We start from the raw sequence: 19,519 nt of genomic DNA, 5'->3' as shown, positions 1-19,519 counted from the left end.
AGACAAGAAGGAGACAAGAGGGTGAACAAATTACAATTTAATCAAAATCTACCATGAGCCAGATTATTCATTTTAGTATAATATCTGACTACCTGAGGGTCAGGATAATTTATTAATTCATTAAGTCATTCTATGCCACACATTTGGAATGCAGAGTTGGATGAAATATGGTCGATGTTCTAGGAGAGCTCTTAATACAGTTAGATGAAGAAACCTATAAACAAATAAAAGCAACGGAATATATTTGTTGTAATTCAGACGTCTAGAAGATGCTATGAGAACACCAAGATGCAAACCACAAGCTTTGCTGAGTGTGCCAAGGAAAATTCACGAAGGAGATATTGCTTGAACTGAGTCCTGAAGGATGAATAAGCCTCCTCTTATATGCAAGTAAACATAAGTGCTTTCCAGGTAGAGGCCCTAGCAAATACAAAGTCATGAGCCTGGGGAAAGAACATGCCCAGTTAGGGAACTGAACGCCTGACTATAGCGAATGTGAGGCACAAGGGAAGTTGAAGTACTGATGATCAGCAGTGAGATGAGACAGAACCTCATTCATCACGTTTAGCAACTTTTATTTCATGTCTAGGAAACAGGGAGCCATTTAAGAATTTAGATAGGGAAATCTTATCCTATTTGTGTTTTCTGAAGACCCCAGAGGCTATTGGTGCTGTGAAGGAGTAACTGGAAGGGGGCTGAGCATGGAGAAAAGTTGAACCAATGCAATGGTATTGGGGAATGAGGGCCCTCTCTGCCAGCCAGAGAAGAGCAGAGGTAATATTTTGAATAATGTAGAATTACAGATAAATAGTAACTGTATAAGGAGGAGAAACAACATGAGTGGTTTAGAAATCTTTTATTGTTTCTCCAAATGACAATACAAGTACCAAAAACCAACATGACAAACAGTAAAAAATAAAAGTGCAATTTTAATATAGTGAATGTGATACATGTATAATTCCTCATAACAAAATGGTCAAAACCTTTAAAAGATCCACAATAGACATCTGAAAATCTTAGCAATGCTGTATATATTTTGGTGACTAAATGATGAATTTCTATTCAAATTGTTCAAATATATTTTCAAAACTTTCGGAGCACAGATCACTGTTAATTTTGCTTTTATTTAAAAAACCAAGAGAATACATTTCTATGTAAATTAGCAATCAGGAATTTACCGGTTTTTGGGCTTCTTCATCTATCTAAAGTGTATATTTAGTGACCAGAATTATAGTCATCCTATAGTGAAAAAATAGCATACAAAATCAAAGTTTAATGAGTAAATCATGACATTATGCCATACTAAGAAGACATCAAATGTCTAAAACCATAGGAAGAGAATATATTAGCCCTTACAGAACTTAAATTTTCAGAAATTCTGAATAAGGAAATATATTCTGCACAGATAATGGTATGATGCACCCAGTGTTCTAATACAGTACAACTTAAATAGCATCCTAGGGTAAAGAGTAACATATTCCCCAAGAAACAGAGCTAAAATATTTCCTATTTTATGAGAAGAGTGAGTGAGGGCAACAGGATACCTCCCTCCACAGCACATTGATAAAACATTATTTCCATACGAAATCCACAGCCTTTTTGGTAAGACTTTAAGGAATATATGATAGAAATACAATAGTTTTCTTGAATTCAATATTCATTGAAAAACTAATAACCAGTGATTCTTTGCTCACAGTATGGTCAATTGCCAAAGAGTTCAATAACTTATCAGGTAAAATAACAGTAACTAGTGGTAATACTATGCTAAATACTTCATTAGCTGAGCTGTAAACTTCAGGGACAATCGTAGGCTTTCCCCACACTCTTCAAAGTAGGGAATCCATGTAGAAAATGGACTGCTGGAAAAAACCAACCCTTCCTTCTTATCCTCACTGGGTCCAGGGATCTCCAGAAAACTGCTCCGCTGAAGACTGGGCAATTTTATGATGCATGGTCCTTTTTGTTACTCAGTTTTTCTTGTTTCCACTGTTGAGAAAAGAGTTATATATTAGTATACCCAATTCCCACACTCCTGTCTGCTACATTCGGTTTTCAAAAGCGTTTAGTGGGGAAAAAAAAATCAATAAAAGCAAAGAGCGGACAAAAAATAGATGTCAGTAATGAGCTCTGTGTAATTGTTCAGGCATGTAAGATTGGTGATAAGGATTTCCCCAGAACATTCCAGAAAAAAAGTTTCCTTATTCTTCTTAACAACCTTATAATTCTAAGCGTAGTCTAAATCCTGCAGGGAGAATAAGGACATTGTGAAGTATATGCTTTCCATAGAAGATATTAAAACACCACAAAGATCAAAGGGATAAATACCTGTCCAAAATTTTCTGGATGACTTTCTTTAGAAAGGGGGCTTCCGGGTCAAGACAAATTTGCTTCCCGTTCTTCAGGGAGGCTCTGAAGTAAAGAAAAAGAGGATGCACCCATGAGCCACAAAGGTTGACGACCCAGGCTGGAGGACTTGCCTAAGTCACAGTGGACACAGCAACACAGGAGAACTTACACCACTTCCACCTTGGAGCACTGCGGGCCTGCGGGGAACACCTGCAGTTTACCAATCATTTTGGGGTTTACTCTCAGCGTAGTGTGTAAGCAAGTGCAACGCAGCTCTGTCAGCACAGCAGAGACAGGACCAGCTGGGGAAGAAAGAAAGACATTTTTATAGGGCAGGTTGCTGGGAGAGTTCCCTGGAACGCAGCGGCCCCGCAGAGGCTGCGATGCACCGCAGTGCCCAGTGCGTCCCCAGTGCCAGGCGCTCTCACCGCTGGCGAGGGGCCCTGGCGGCGTCAGCAGCAGCAGCAGCGCGAGCAGCGCGCACAAGGAGCCCGAAGGACCCGGGACACGGGCCGGGCGGCTGGACGGGAGGCTCATAGTGGTCAAGAGAGGGTTCGCGGGTTCCTGAGCTGGGTGGAGGCGCGGAGACTGGAGGATACAGAGCACTTTGGTTTCCTCGTGCCTTCTGCACTCCTTTTATCTGCATTCATCCCTCCCCACTGGCAGGAAATTCAAGCTTTGGGATGCTGGGGAAATTCCCTGAACTCAGGGGGCAGTGTGGAAAGAAGGGGTTGGTGGAGGGGGGCGGGAGGATGGGAACTGGTGGGGTGGGTGGCTGGGAGGAGCTGCCTGCTGCCGTAACAAGGAGGACACTGTAGCCTCGCCCCGCGGTGGAGGGAGCTGTGGCTCCAGCCAGAAGAGAGCAGCGATTCAGCAGGGCTTCATCCCCTGGGCCTGAGGGGTTATCGAGGCTGGCTTCCCTGAGGCACGCAGCTGTCTGGGAGATGCTCCTCCTCTCCAATTAGAGAGAAAAGTTGGAACAAAGTAGCGGGAGCTTTGACTTGAGAAACATTTCTGAAAGTCAGTCCTTTCTAATTATTATTACTATTAATCAGGAAATGTTATTCATGATTATTGCCCTGAACTGAGAGTCCTTCCTCTTCTTGCAGGCAGGTCATTCTAGGTTTCTTGAATGACTTTTTGATTCTCTGGATTTCAGCCAGCTTTAGAAGCCAAGATAACGTGATGAAAGAGGCTCTATCCCCACCTGAAGTCAACAAGTTGCCTGAATTGGCCCTAAAGTGAAATCCGTTTGGTAGAAATTGTATACTTGTAGTTTAGCAAGCATATGTGTGTTGAGACAGTTTAATAAACAAAAATATCTTCAAAAATCACCCAGCAAATTGCCATGGAAGATAAAATGTACTTTTGGCGGTTGCTATGCTATTTAATTGGAAGAGGTTTTGGTCTTATTGGGAGTGAGGTGTAGTATGGTGAGCATAGGCTAAAGCTTGCCAGGGAGCCCGGGCCTGCTGCAGCTCTGGTCCCATCCCCAGGCGTGTATTTGACCCATTTGGAGATGCTGTGGGAGGCTGATGAGTTTGAGCGGCTCATGTGAAAGCTTCGTCTGGAGATTTGCATCAATTTGGCAGCATAATAGCACCCAGTCTGTTTTCCCCCAAACAACCTCATGTGGGGAGGAATTCTTCCCATAGGCGTCTGGAACCATCTAATTTCATGATTACTGATGACCAAGGCTGTTTCTGCAGACCTGTTCTAGTCCCCAGTGAGCCCTGCACTGCCTCCTGAAATTGAAGGGTGAAGTAGCTTCCAGCTTCTCCCTCTCTCCTTCTTTGTTATCTATGGAGGAGTTAAAGCACTGAAGGTTTAAGTGTCTTCCACCATCTTGCTCCATGGCAGGCATGAGTACGACATTGGAATGGCACATAGACTTTCTTTCACAGAAGTCTAACTAGATCCTCTTCTGGCTGGTTCTGAAGAACTTTGTCCTCAGTGCAGGCCAGCAAAGGTCATCAGTAAACATGATGGCATTGAGAAACCAGTTATGGAACACAACTCTTTTCCTTGTCCCTTGTGACACTGGGGAATTTTACTAACTTCCTCTCCTGTCACCTCCATTGGTGAGCAAGAAAGAGGTGTCACAGACCTTTACAATTTTGATTCTGGAAGGAAACAAGAAATTCACTGGCTGAGGAAGGCTGGGTGGTTTGGCCTTCACTTTGTGGGAAGCTAAATGAGAAGTTCTCACAGCTTCCTGACACCATCAGCATCATACCTGACTCAGCAAATGGAATCCTTCATCTTTCTGGGGAGTGGTAATCTGTAGAAAACAGCCTGCAGATTTAGTATATTGACATTTTAAAGATTAGAATGTATCTAAAGACAAAAGATAAGCCTTGCTGAAATGGCTAAGCCAAAACTTCAAAAATGTGACTCAGCTCCTAGGCAATTAATTCAACTTAACCACAGGGAATAAACCACAGTATAAGGCTTTGTTTAAAGAAAAAGTTTTTTTTTTAAAAGAGATGACATAGGTTATTGACTTTTAAACTCTCTCTCCCTGTCTGTATGTGGGTTAGTTCTGAATAAGCTATTTTAAACATAAATGAACATACGAATTTGTTTTTGGCACCAAATGGTAAAATCAGAGAGGAATCATGAGACGAGATTGCCAGTTCCTCCTAATGGTCTTATAAGTGTACATGCCTCACCTGCTTTGCACTCAGAATCAATTCACAAAGGATTATTTATAGAATGTAGGAAGAAAAAGTATTTCTGCAGTTGATAAGCAAGTAATAGAAAGTCCCCAATAGAAGTGGGTTGTTGGGTTACCCAACCTAATCAGGAAGCAATGTGTCACTTATCCTGGCTTCCCAAGAAAATCAGCCTGGGTCATTGTCCGTGTCCGGCTTCTATCTAGGCATTCTCTGATGTTGGCTTCGTACAAATACAGGAGGGAACATGAATGATGCAAAGATCCCCTGAGGTTAAGATGGAGAACATGAAGAACTACGACAGACATAGGACTTTAAAAGTCATTGCCCTCTTTTCACTAGTTTAAAGGAAAACCATTTGTCTTACCTGCTCTGTGTTCAGCTGTTAGAGAAAAGCTCTGTGTTATTTTTGTTCCCAACAATAAGGGAACAATTCATCCAATGCCATTTGCGTCCTGATGGCCTGAAAATTTTACTTCCTGTCAAAATCAATCCTATTTTAGTCATTGTACCACAGATTAATATAATATGAATGAAAACATTCTGAAGAGTTTGTGGCTTTCAAAACACTTTTATGCTCATTATTTCTTGAGCTTCACATTTATTCTTTGAAGCTGATAAAAAAAAATCTCTTTCCCAGAGAATGAGTTAAGTAGTAGAAAATCCAGAATTGGCAGTTAAACACCAGAGAACCTGCCCCAGTAATTTTTAATGGTTTCCAGATTAGAAACCACGTTCTTCTTCACAGTTGCTGGCAAACACCCCTCAGTGGCTTTCCACAATCTGGGTAACCACTTTATTATATTTCCCAGCAACCACATTTTAAGCTATTGAGAACCTCAATCCATTCACTCCTATCTTTGGGACCACAGTAATATCAAGGGTACAACAGACTTCCAACATATTCAACCTGAAGCCACTTTCTATACCCCTCACTTTCTTCAAGGCAAATTCAAAGTCCTGTCTTTGGAAAAGCTTATTCTGACAAAGCCAGAATAGAGTATTCCTTCCACCTTTGCTCTTCGAACATCTAGTGTACTTACAATAACCACTGCATGAGGCAGAGTTTAATTACTCCTTAATTTAATTGTATCTCCCTCAAGTCAACTACAAACTCCTTAAAATCAGTGATGATGTCTTACATTTCTCACACAACCTCACATAATTTCTTAGTTCAACAGCGAACAGTCTATGAGCACTTGATGATGGATAATGATAACAACTTTTTAATTTTACGGTGTTCTTTACCTTACAAGTAGATCTTAAAGAGAAAAGAATGGGGGCTGATTACTGTCATTAACTCCTCTATTTTTTTAAACTTTACAATTTTGAATTGGCTGCCCCCTATTTGGGAAATTATTTCTGGGTTATTCTTAGGGAAAGTTAAAATGATATCAACGATATTTTCTGTCTTTGAATTCAAACTGTTCAAAAGAATGTTCAGAATCCAGCAAGGCACTTGACATTAAAAGAAAAAATACACATAACTAATGTATTAACCAAATTACATAGTTTTTGTGACATAGAGATTGTTGGAGATAAATGACAATGGAAAAATCTGATTACATTATATTGCGTTGAATGTTAACAGTGTGTGTATGTCATTCTAAATTGATTTTTTTCTAACTAGAGAAGCCTTTAATTATATGATTTAGTATTTGGCTTAGGTTAGGCCTTTTCAAATGTTTTTTCTAAGATTTTATTTTTTATATTCACCATTCTTTGTATTACCTTTAAGAAATGCTATATAATTGCAATAATTAAGGATGTGGACATATTATTATCAGGTTAAGCATATCAAGTGTATCAGTATAAGGAAGGCAATAAGAGTTTAAGTGGAGGATAGAGTTACTTGCATGTATGCAAAGAAAAAGGAAAAAACACCAGTAAGTCTTGAGTTTACTTTGCAATGTGAATGCAGTCTGTCTCCTTCTAAATTGAGCTGGTAGTCCAATGAAGAAGTAGTATCATCCAGGGAATGACTTTGCTCCAGGGTTGCTTCACCTTTGCTTTGAAATGCCAGCAATGTTTTTCTTCCTTTTGCCAATTATCTAATTTTCCTTGCTGCTCATTTCAGATTATATCTGTTTGAGGACTAAATCAATGAACCTTGACTTAGTCTGTACTGAGCTAGATTTCAAATAATCACAGCTGGGCTTCTCTTTCCCACCTCTTGTGTGGATGGGGCAGCTAGTTATCTGTTGTCCAACTGTGCAAACGTTAGAAAAGTTTTTGTTGACAAAAGAGTTGTTACAGAGGATAAAAAAAGATAAGAATTAAAGTTTTAAATGTTTTTAAAAGCCTTAAGTTTTTCAGAAACAGGAAGTCTTCATTGCTTTCTTCAAAAATTTCTTCTGGGCTAAGGAAAGATATATATATATATATCTATATTTTAATGTTTGATATTTTAAATAACTTTGAGAAGGCATTTCTATACTACAAAAGTCCTTTATGTAAATTAGATTTCTAATACTGTGCTAAATAATGCTTGTTTGATATATAATTTCTGATCACCATTACATTCGTAACTTGTATTTTTCAGCAGATACTGTCTTCTGTTATTACTTCATAATATATTTAATTCTCATTTAATATATAGTAGAACCTCAGCATTGCCATTTTAATAGGAATAATTGTAATGTGTTTGTATATGTGTGATTTATGTATTTCCTAGACATTCAAAACCGTCTTTTTCCTTCCTTGTCACTGCTTGAAAAATTGCGAAGACCTAACATTTGACAAGTATCCCGGACAATGTTCATGAACTTAAAAGACAAACACACAAGCACACCACCACTACCACCAGCACCATCACCACATCGACAAAACAAAGATCAAAAGAAAAAAATATCTTATAGTTGATTTTTTGCCACTAATTCATTAAATCTGATTATGAATTTCCAGTGAATAACTACTTTCATGCGTATTTTAAATGTTATTTTTTAGTACAAGAATTGGGAATTAGGAAATTGCTCACACTGACATAAAAGGTGTTGCAATGCCAAGCCAAAAGTCACAAAATCCTAGAAATTCTGGGTAATGTTGGACTATGAGTTTCTTACTAGCGTTTTGGGATTTTAAAGCGTGACCTCCTCTGAAGAGTAAATTGACCAAATTGCTTTAACAAAATATTTTACTTTCAGTCATTTTGATTTCCAAAAAATGCAGTATTAGTAAATCAGACTGGAAGTTATTTTCTTTGGAACACAATAGATTTCTGATGTTAGAAACAATTTTGACATTTTTTTCCCTAACTTGAATTTGAGACCAGACTGATGAATGCTATGACCAGGAGAGATTATGTCATAGAACAGGAAAATATGTGGTGGCTCATGTATTAGAAATAGACCACAATGTTGCTGTGCACAAGATCGTTCTTTGTAGTAAATGAAAGTTGTGAAAGTTTTATATTGAACTATATCCAGTCAGCTTTCTGTGATGGTTTGAAAAAAAATTGCTTAAATTCAGGCATATACAGATTGAAAATCAAAGAATGGAAAGAAAAACACCATGCAACCAGTACCGTATGAAGTCTAGAGTGGCCTTATAAATATTCAGCAAAATAGACAGCAAGAAAATAAGTATTATCAGAGATACATAAGCACATTTCATAATGATAAAGGGTCAATAAATAAAAAAATTATAAATTTATATATGCTTACTAAATAAGCTTTAAATTACATGAAACAAAACTACCAATTAGAACTTACAACAAGTATATCTTCAATCACAGTTAGAAATTTTAATACCACTAAGTAACTAATAGAAGTAGAAAAAATATCAATTAATGTACAAATGATTTGAATAACACTTGACCTACTTCAAAAAGAGCAAGACAATTATTTCTAGTCTCAGTATTTCAACTCTATTTTATGCTAATGGTTATAGGCAGTGAAGTAAGTTTTAAAAAAGAAAGACATAAAAATGAAAAAGGAAGAAATAAAACTGTCCTTATTTGCAGATAAAATTGTCATTAATACAGAAAACTAAAAATAAATTATAAAATATACTGAACCAATAAGTGAATTTAATAAAATTTCAAGTTAAAAACAATATGTAAAAGTCTACTTTATTTCTGTGTTATAACAGCAAAATATTTGAAAATAGAATTTTTAAAATACCGTTTACCATAGCATCAGAATTATAAAACACTTAAGAATAAATTGAACAAAAGATGAACAAGAATTCTATGCTGTATATCACAAGGCTGCAAAAAAAACAAAAAAAGATAAAAAGACCGAAGCAAATAACAAAGTATCAATATCATGTTTATAAATTAGAAAACTCGAAATTGCTAAGCTGATAATTCTCCCCAAGTCAGTGTGCACATTCAATGCAATGTTAAATAAAAATCCCATTAAGCTGTTTTTGAGAAATTGATACATCACTTGTACCACTTATATGAATAAGCAAAGACTTATAACAGCTCAATTTTGAAAAAGAAGAACAAAGAGAAACCACACTATCTGATTTCAAGGCACAATATAAAATACATTAACAAGGACAGTTGGAGTAAGGAGATACAGAGAGACCCATGAAACCAATTAAAGTACAGGAACAGACACAGATATGTCACCTGTTGAATTATCATAATGGTTCCTAGGAAATTCAATGAACAGTAATATTTTGAACGAAAATTATTTTTTTCTGAGCAGTAGGTCTCAACAGTGGGCTCAAAATATTCAATAAGCCATGCTGTAAACTGTTGTCAAAAGAGTTTTACCATTTCACACTCCCACCCACAAAGGAAGTGTGCCCTGATTACTCCATATCCTCATCATCACTCTTTTTAAAATTGTAGCTACTGGTAGGCATTTAGTAGTATCCCATTAGGCTTTTAATTATTATTTCATGATTACTAATGGTGTTGAACACCTTTCAGGATGCTTGCTTGCCATTTGTAAATCTCCCTTGTAAAGTGTATTTTCAATTCTTTTGCTCATTGAGAATGCACATAGTCATGTAAGAATTCTGATGGAGATGTACAAATAAATTAATGTTGCTTTTATGCTTGTGAACACAAAATCTATTCTGCAGCCCATGGATCAAAAAGTAATTTTGACTTTCAAATAGTATTATTTAAGACACACATTTTGTAAGGCTGTAGCTGCCAGAGATAGTGATTCCTTTGATGGATCTGGGCAAAATAAATTGAAAAATTTGGGGTAAGGATTCATCATTCTAAATACTGTTAACATTTGTGATTCATAGAAGGAAGTCAAAATGTCAACATTAACAGGAGTTTGGAAGAAGTTGATTTCAACCTTCAGGGATAACTTTGAGAAGTTCAATGCTTCAGTGGAGGAAATAACTGCAAATGTGGTAGAAATAGTAAGACAATTAGAAGTGGAGCCTGAAGATGTGACTGAATGCTACAATCTCATCACAAAACTTGAATAAATGAAGAATTACTTCTTATGGATGAACAAAGAAAGTGGTTTCTTGAAATGGAATCTACTCCTGGTGAAGATGCTGTGATGATTGTTGAAATGATAACAAAGGATACAGAGTATTACATCATAAATTTTGTTGATAAAGCAACACCAGGAATTGAAAGGATTGACTCCAATTTTGGAAGAGGTTCTGCTGTGGATAAAATGCTGCCCAACAGCATCACATGCTATAGAGAAATCTTTTGCTAAAGGAAGAGTCAATCAATGCCACAAATCTCATTGCCGACTTCTTTTAAGAAATTACCACAGCCACCTCAACCATCAGCGGCCAACTCCCTGATCAGTGAGCAGCCGTCAGCATTGAGGCAAGACCCTCCACCAGGAGAAGTATTATGACGTGGTGAAGGCTTAAATAATTGTTAGCAGGTTTTAGCAATAAAGTATTTTAAAGTTAAGGGATTCATATCTTTTAGACAGAATGCCATAGCACACTTAATAGACTACAGTATCATGTAAATACAACTTTTATATGCACAGGGAAACAAAAAAATTTTGTGACTCACTTTATTTTGATACTCATTTTCTTGCAGTGGTCTGCAACCAAACCCACAATATATCTGCGATATTCCTGTAAACAAGTAGGGCCTCCAGAAAGGGATTGTCCATGTGTCATATTTTGGAAAAAAAAGTTGAGCAAGATTTAAATAAATAGGTAATTATGATTACTTCTTCATCCTCAATGAGTGACATGCTGAATGCTGCTAAGGGTAGATATTCAATGGTGGCAACAAGAAAGCATTATAATTTTAGTGCTCCTTTAAATGGAAGTGGATTATCTGCTAGTTTTGGGTTAGGTGCTATGTGGCACTGTGGGAGTAACAAGTTGATAGAATATGCTGACTCTGCTGCTGTGGGTATGCAGGAGGAAAACACATTAGTTAGTATTTCAAAATATGATCCTGCTCTGTAAGCATGTCCCAAAATTACAATAGCTGACTCCAATAATCCATCAGCTTTGATTCCAGTATTGACAACGTGTTTCACAAAGTTTAATTAAATCATTTTTGTTTTATATTCAATTGGCAGTCTCACATTTGCATTTGATGTCTTCTTCCATTTTGGGCCAATCAATTAATCAATCAGTCAGTCTAAACTGGACTCACATTAGTTTTCTGGGGCAAAATTAGTTCTGGTTTATCTATATAAAAATTTTGTTTTTCTGGAATAACTCAGTTTTTACCCTTCTGAAGTGCTTTTCTATTTTTCTCTCCTATCCTCTGTTATGGTTCAGAATCTTTCACTGTGAATTTCTGTAAGAACATTCTTTAATGAAAATGTTCTGCACACTTTCTGCCATCATATGATTTATAGTACACTATGCAGTTACCATGAGTAGGACTGCCAACTCCCTGTTCCTCCAACTGTCTTTATCTAGACTCTGGTAAAGGCACAGGTAAGAGAGGAAGTCATTAGTTCATACTTACAGAGTGCTGGGGACATGTTCTCACAGATTGCGTATGTGGTTACTTTACTCAGAGCAAAGAATTCTGGCATTTTGAAATACGAAATGTTACATTTTTTTAAATCTGTAAACTCTCATTTTTCTTATCCTGATATAAGAAATTTTATAAGCCTCAAAATTGATATTATGATGTAAAATAAAAAAAACTGTAGAATCAACCAAGGTCAGCCCAGGATCTTTAATCAAGTAGGTACCAAAACCTTAAATCACATGCCTCCTTGTACCCTGCCTACAAAGTATGAGAAGTTAAAAGGACTCTGTCTAATTGAAAAGCAAATTCTGAAATAAGAGACCCAGGGTAGCTAAAACAATATTTAAAAAGGAGTAATTTGAAAGTCTCATACTTCTCAATTTCAAAATTGCTACATAGCTACAACAATCAAGGCTGTGTAGTACTGGCCTGTGGTGGACAATATATACCAGTGCAATAGAATTGAGAGTCCAGAAATAAAACCATTAATTTATGATCAGTTGGTGTTCAACAAGGTTGCCAAGATAAATAAATGGGAGAAAGAATAGTCTTTTAAATAAATGATGCTGGACAATCATATATCAATATTCAAAAGAGTGAAGTTGGACCACTACTTTACACCATACACAAAATTGGACTCAAAATACATAAGCAACCTAAATATAAGTGCAAAAACTATAAAACTCTTAAGAAAAAAGATAGGCTTTGATCTTTGTGATCTTGTATTAGATAATTATTTCTTAGATATGACACCAACAACCAAATAAAAAACAAATTGGACTTCATTAAAACGTTAAAAAGTTGTGTATCAAAGGACATTAACAAGAAAGTGAAAAGACAGCCCATGAAATGGGAGACAATATTTTCAAATTATATACATGGTAAGCACCTAGTATCCAGAATGTATAAAGAAGTCTTACAGTGCAGTAACACAAAGACAAATAACCCTACTAAAATTGGGAAAAGTATTAAAATATACATCTCTTCAAAGAAAATATACAAATGATCAGGAAGTATGTGAAAAAATGTTCAACATCAATATTAACTAATGTATTCTTCACTGTGCTTAGGGAAATATAAATCAAAACCACAACGAGATAATATAAAGTGTTTCAAGGATGTGGAAAAATTAGAACCCTCCTACATTACTGGTGGAAATGTAAATAACGCAGCAGTTTTGGGAAACAGTTAACGATTACTGAAAATGTTAAACCCAGAACTTCTATATGACCCAGCAATCTCACTTTTAGAAATACAACAAAGAGAATTAAAAATATATGTCAATACAAAAACATACTTATGAAAGCTCATAGCAACATTATTTGTAATAGCCGAAAAGTAGGAACAACCAAATGTCCACAGTTGATAAATGGATAATCAGAATGTGGTATAAGAGTTCTTTATATCATGGCCGGGCGCGGTGGCTCATGCTTGTAATCCCAGCACTTTGGGAGGCCGAGGCGGGCGGATCACGAGGTCAGGAGATCGAGACCACGGTGAAACCCCGTCTCTACTAAAAAATACAAAAAAAAAATTAGCCGGGTGTGGCGGCGGGCGCCTGTAGTCCCAGCTACTACTCGGAGAGGCTGAGGCAGGAGAATGGCGTGAACCCGGGAGGCGGAGCTTGCAGTGAGCCGAGATTGCGCCACTGCACTCCAGCCTGGGCGACAAAGAGAGACTCCGTCTCAAAAAAAAAAAAAAAAAAAAAAAAAAGAGTTCTTTATATTGTTACAATGGAATATTATCCAGCATAAAAGTACTGATTTATGTTACAACATGAATGAGTCTTATGCTAATTTCATTAAGCACAAAGAAAACATTATGCAAAGTAAAAGAAGCTAGATACAAAAAGCTGCTTTGGATGATTCCACTTATATAAAATGTTCAGAATAGGCAAATCAATTGGACAGAAAAACTAGTGGTTGCCAGGGGCTTGGCAAGGGAGGAATGGGGAGTGACTGGTAATGGGTATGGGTTTGGGGGATGCTTATAATATTCTGGAATTAGATAATAGTGATGATTACACAACTTTGTGAACATTTTTTAAAAACCACTAAAGAGAACACTTTAAAGGGGTGAATTTTACAGCATGTGAGTGTAATCTCAATAAAAAAAAATTCCTGGGTGCTGTCCCAGGACCACTACTAAATTAGGATGAGAGAGTGAGGTTGTTAGGAATCTGTATTTTAACAAGCTCTCTAGGAGATTTTTATTTTGCACACTAGTGTTTGAAAAGCATTTCTTTAAAGCATTTAAAAAAGTCTGTCTGACAAATGCTTAGAATGTTCTTTCTGGCCTGTTTTTCTCATCAAGCCTTCAGAATATACTTCTGCAGTGCTTCATAAGTCTATAATATAATAATAATAATGATAACAATAAAAAGGTATACCATATCTGTTGTTATGGTTTGTCCCTGTGTCCCCACCCAAATCTCATCTTGAATAGTAATCCCCACATGTGGAGGGAGGGACCTGGTGGGAGGTGATTGAATAATGGGGTGAGGAGGGTTCCTGGGGCAGGGGTGGTTTCCCCCATGCTGTTCTTGTGATAGTGAGCAAGTTTTCAGGAGAGCTGATGGTTTTAAGCGTGGCATTTCTCTCTCTGTTTCCGTCTCCCCACTGCTGCTATGTAAGATGTGCCTTGCTTCCCCTTTGCCTTCTGCCACAATTTTAAGTTTCCTGAGGGCTTCCAGCCATAGAGAACTATGAATCAATTAGACCTCTTTTCTTTATAAATTACCCAGTTTGGGGCAATCCTTTAAAGCAGTGTGAAAATGGATTAATATATGTGTCAAGAAAATTTTTAAGAAGTCATACAATCATCCAGATCACAGCACCTTATGTTTCCCAATTTCTTTCTGCTGATTCAATGCCACATAAAGTCTTTTATTTTGTCTTGGTCAGCTCTTCTGTTTCCTTCAGCACAAATTTGAACCTTCCCTGGTCTAGTCTTTTCAATTCCTCTCTCTCTCTCTCTCCCCCTCCCTCCCTCCCCTTTCTCCCTCTTCTTCTCCCTCTCTATGTCTCTCTTTATCATTGTCTGGTAGAAACTTTCTCAATTCATTTCTCCCTGCCTTGCAGAAAGACTCTTCATGTGCACCTAGCTTTCTCTATTTTCATTTTATTCATTCAAATACCCAATTTCTATTTACTGAGAATCTCCATTGTGCTAAGGGCTCAAGATACACGATGAACAGAGCAGTATAGGACCTTGTCCTCATGGGATTCTCCTCATTTGCTAGTGGGAGAAGTAAAAATAAAACAGTCAAAGAAACAATATAGAGACTATGGTAGATCTATGAGTCAGAGTAACTTCACCACTTGATCAAAAAGGATCATGGGTGGGAATACTTAGCTTAGGATAATGGTCACTAAGAAGGTGAAATTTTAAGTTGAAGCCAGAAGAATAGAAACAATACACACCCGCAAAGAGCATAGAAATGAGGGTTCCAGGCAGAACACACAGCAGGACAAAAGTCAGAAACAGGACGAGTGTGCTATGTTTTCATAACTAAGAGTAGCAGCTGATGGCTGGAACTTAGAAAGGGGGAAAGTGAAATGAGTGAGATCACAGAGGTCAGCAGGGACATGGTCATGCAGAAATTTCTACGCCAAGATGCAGAGTTTATAACTTATTTTATTTGCAGTAGAAAGCAATTCAAGGATGTTATGTTACAAGAAGGTATGATCTGTTTTTTGTTTGTTTTTTTTTTTTTAAATCTGACTTCTGTGTGGAAATGTAGTAGTGTCAACTTTGGATTAAGAAACTCAAGTTAGGCTGGGCATGGTGGCTCACGCCTGTAATCCCAGCACTTGAGGAGGCCAAGGTGGGCTGATCACCTGAGGTCAAGAGTTCAAGACCAGCCTGGCCAACATGGAGAAACCCCGTCTCTACTAAAAATATAAAAATTAGCCGGGCATGGTGACCTGTGCCTGTAATCCCAGCTACTCAGGAGGCTGAGACAGGAGAATCACTTGAACCCAGGAGGCGGAGATTACAGTGAGCTAAGATAGCACCACTGCACTCCAACCTGGGTGACAGAGCAAGATTCCATCTCAAGAAACAAAAAAGAAAAAGAAAGAATGAGAAACTCAAGTTAGAAGGCAACTCCAACAACCTTGGTGAAGGCTAAGCAAACTATCAGGATGGGCTAAGTCTGGTCTGCCACATATCTTTGTAAATAAAGCTTTAGCAAAACACGGCTGCAATGATTTGCACACATTTTACATGTGGCTACTTTCACACTGTAATGACGGTGTTGAATAATTGTGACAGAAACTGCATATCCTGCAAAACAACAACAAAATTACTTTCTTGTCCTTTACAGAAAGTTTGTCAACCCTTGATCTGGATGAAAAATTATGATGGATTGGGCTGGAATGATATCTATTGAGACACAGAGATGATGAAAGAGTCTCTATATATTTCACAGTTACAACTTCCATGACATTCTGATGGGTTTGGATACTGGCAATGGAAGATTCAAGAATGTTTCCTTGTTGTTTGATGGAAACAACTCTGTATGGGGATGCCATTGATTGAGATGTGAAAGAATGGGGAAATACATGTTTACATAGCAGTGGAATAAAAAAAATCCTCTTTTAGACATTTAAAATTGTAAATGCCTGTGAAATATCCAAGTGAAAATATCATGGAGCAAGTTGTTTATGATTCTGAAACTCAGCGAAGAAGTTTGTGCTGAAGCTATGTGTGTGAGAGACATCACATAAGGAATGACTTACAGAATCCACCTAGAGAGAGAGCTCACATCATGGCCTCAAATGGTGCATTGAGGACCCCAATATTTAGTGATCATCAGTCTCACGGTGTTTTTCCTCATGTTCAAGTCATTTTCTTCTTCCTGCATTACCCAACTCATTTTTCATCTTCTACAGCACCTGGCCCAATCCTTCATATCAATTTTCCCTCAATCTTATAACAGCCCTGCAAAATAAATGCTATTATTTGAATATACATATAAGGAAAAAAAGGTCCCAGAGAGATTAATCAACTTGTTATAGATACTGTAAATGGTAGTTTCTGGTTACAAGGCCCATAATCTTTTCGCTCTATAACTTTGCTTCCCAAAGAAACTGCTGATTATCAGTGGGATGTCAGGAATAACTTTTGGTTACTTTGCTGCTCACTCCCTCCTGAGGGGCACCTTCTGCATAAAAGCCTCACAGAACTGGCTTTCTCCAGGGAGATATTGAAAGAGACTTCATGCAGATTCTTTGACCCTAACATCTTGCTAAAGACAATGATACAATCAGTTACAAATAACAAATTACAATTCAAACAGAAAAGAACTGTATTTTAAAAAGACACTCAGAAGCTCACATAATTTTTAGGAGGGCCAGAGAACAAGTCTCAGAGGATGCACATCGAGAACAATGCCCAAATTCACGTAGCAGAACCAGACTGGTGAAGGTAAAGTAAGCTTTTCCCACAGGTCAGAGACACCATGGCTTGCATCGCTAACACTCAACATGCAACACTGGGCAGTGGATGCTTTTATTATAACTGCTGCAGCAGCTGCTGCTAAAACAAGTTATAGCTGCTGTCACTGCCACTGCCTGCTGCTACAGTTACCCATCTAGGTGGGTCTCACCATAAACCACCTTCTTCATTTTGTGTTGAAACCTATCAGGGACTTCTGATACATCTCCTGAGACACTTATTTAAAGGCATGAGAAACTGCACTGAGCAAAGGTAGGGTTTTCCTATTCCTCTTCATCTATCTGGTGATATCATCTTAACTATAAAACACTAATTTTGTAATGAGCAAACAAATTCATCCTGATTGATATGGAGGTCAAAATTACTTATTTTATAACTGGCCTTAAATAGACAATTAAGAGTATTATAATCAATAGACATTTACATGCTGTTTTTCAGAATTCTTTTTGAATTGGTGATATATTTGGATAATGGGATCTTGTAATAACTCTCTTGCCCACTATTTACCAATAGTCCTATTATGCAACAGATGTCCTAATGTCACTAATCTCTTATAAAGCAATCTCCAAGACTTATTCTAATACTTCCATGAATCACTGATTAATTTAGTAATTTGTCTTGTGAATAGCCAACATTCACTTTATGTAGAGAAAGTACAATAATCCTATCCATGGATGACCCTTCAATATATCCTACTAATACATATGCAATGAAACTTTCCTCAATTAACAGCTATTTGTATTCAACTCATGAGGTCTTCTAAGAGGATATGAAAGAGGAAAAGAGATTATTATTTTATTTTTGTCCCCACCTCTAGGTGCTGGTAGCCAAGTTGATTAATTTTTCCTAGCTTACTCTTGGAATAATGTGCCAAGGCCTTGGACTAGACCTATCACTGCTATTGCTGCTGTAGTTCATGTTGGGTCTCTATGAAATAGAAGACCCATATCCATCTGTTTCTTTAATGTAACAATTTCTGCAAAGAATTTCAATCTCTTCATAATATACCCTCAGTTGAAAGGCACTAGAACTCAAATCGTAAAGGTTTATTTCTGTTAATTAATCTATTAATGCATTTGTTACAAAGACATTATTGATCTCTGACTCTGTATGAGGAACAAGGCTGTTCTCTCATAACATTAAGTGATAGGAGAGACAGGCAATAATCAGAAAAGATCTTCAAAATTGTCCTTCCTTCTGTCTTCACTTGATTTCCTAATAAAGACTTGTCTGTTAAAAAATAAACTTTGGTACTTCTGAGTCTGGTTTGTCATTAAGAGACTAAAGTCCTCTACCATGTGTGTTTCTATGTTTCTTCTCCAGTTCATAGAGGCCATTTTTCTCTTTATTCTCATTTAAAATTTTTTAATTTTTTAATTATTATGGGTCCATAATAGGTGTAAAGATTTATAGGATACCTGTGATGTTTTGACACAGGCATACAATGTGTAATAATCACATCAGGATAATCAATCTATTCATCACCTCAAGCATTTTTCATTTCTTTATGTTAGGAACATTCCAATTCTACTCTTTTAATTATTTTTAAAGGTACAATAAATTATTGTTGGTTATAGTCACCTTTTTGTGCTATTAAACACTAAATCTTATTCATTTTATCTAGCTAAATATTTTTACTCATAAACTACACAATTTCCCCCCACCCCTGCTGCCCTTCCCACCTTCTAGTAACCATCATTCTACTATCTATCACCATGAGTTCAATCGTTTTAATTTTTATCTCCCAAATATAAATGAGAACATGCAAAATTTACCTTTCTGTGTCTGATTAATTTCTAATGTACTCCAGTTCCATCTATGTTGCTGCAAATGGCAGGATTTCATTTTAGAGGCCATTTTCTTAGTTCCAAATGGTGGTTCCTTTGGTGAGTAACTAAATTGTTTCATGGTGGTAACAGAGACCTAAGTATGTCACTGGGATGTTTGTTTTATATGGGGTAAGGATATGTAGACTCTACTTAGGAAAAGAACTCTGGCTACCCAAAACCCTCCAAGCTTTTAATGTGGGAGCCATGACCCTACCATGGTATTACAGCCACATCAATGCCTATAGACAAGGCATGAGCTGAGGTCCCAGAGCTGACTTTGTGGTCTTCTCTTCTCCTTAAGCCTTGAATACAGTTTCCCTTTT

General features: G+C 37.2%; 1 protein-coding gene across 1 annotated transcript; it reads right to left on the bottom strand.

The window, feature by feature from the left end:
* Positions 1–841: 841 nt before the first annotated feature.
* CXCL6 (C-X-C motif chemokine ligand 6) lies at positions 842–3,055 on the bottom strand. Its single transcript, XM_003265737.4, has 4 exons — positions 2,775–3,055; positions 2,516–2,648; positions 2,326–2,409; positions 842–1,986 (listed from the first exon to the last, which is right to left on the bottom strand). The coding sequence occupies exons 1-4, from the start codon at positions 2,881–2,883 to the stop codon at positions 1,968–1,970; spliced, it is 345 nt and encodes a 114-aa protein (XP_003265785.2). The 5' UTR covers positions 2,884–3,055; the 3' UTR covers positions 842–1,967.
* Positions 3,056–19,519: the final 16,464 nt, after the last annotated feature.

This window comes from Nomascus leucogenys, chromosome 9 (assembly GCF_006542625.1).
Source record: "Nomascus leucogenys isolate Asia chromosome 9, Asia_NLE_v1, whole genome shotgun sequence".
In the NCBI taxonomy this organism is placed as follows: domain Eukaryota; kingdom Metazoa; phylum Chordata; class Mammalia; order Primates; family Hylobatidae; genus Nomascus; species Nomascus leucogenys.
The sequence above is the reverse complement of the archived record's forward strand: the minus strand, read 5'-3'. Positions and strand labels throughout refer to the sequence as shown.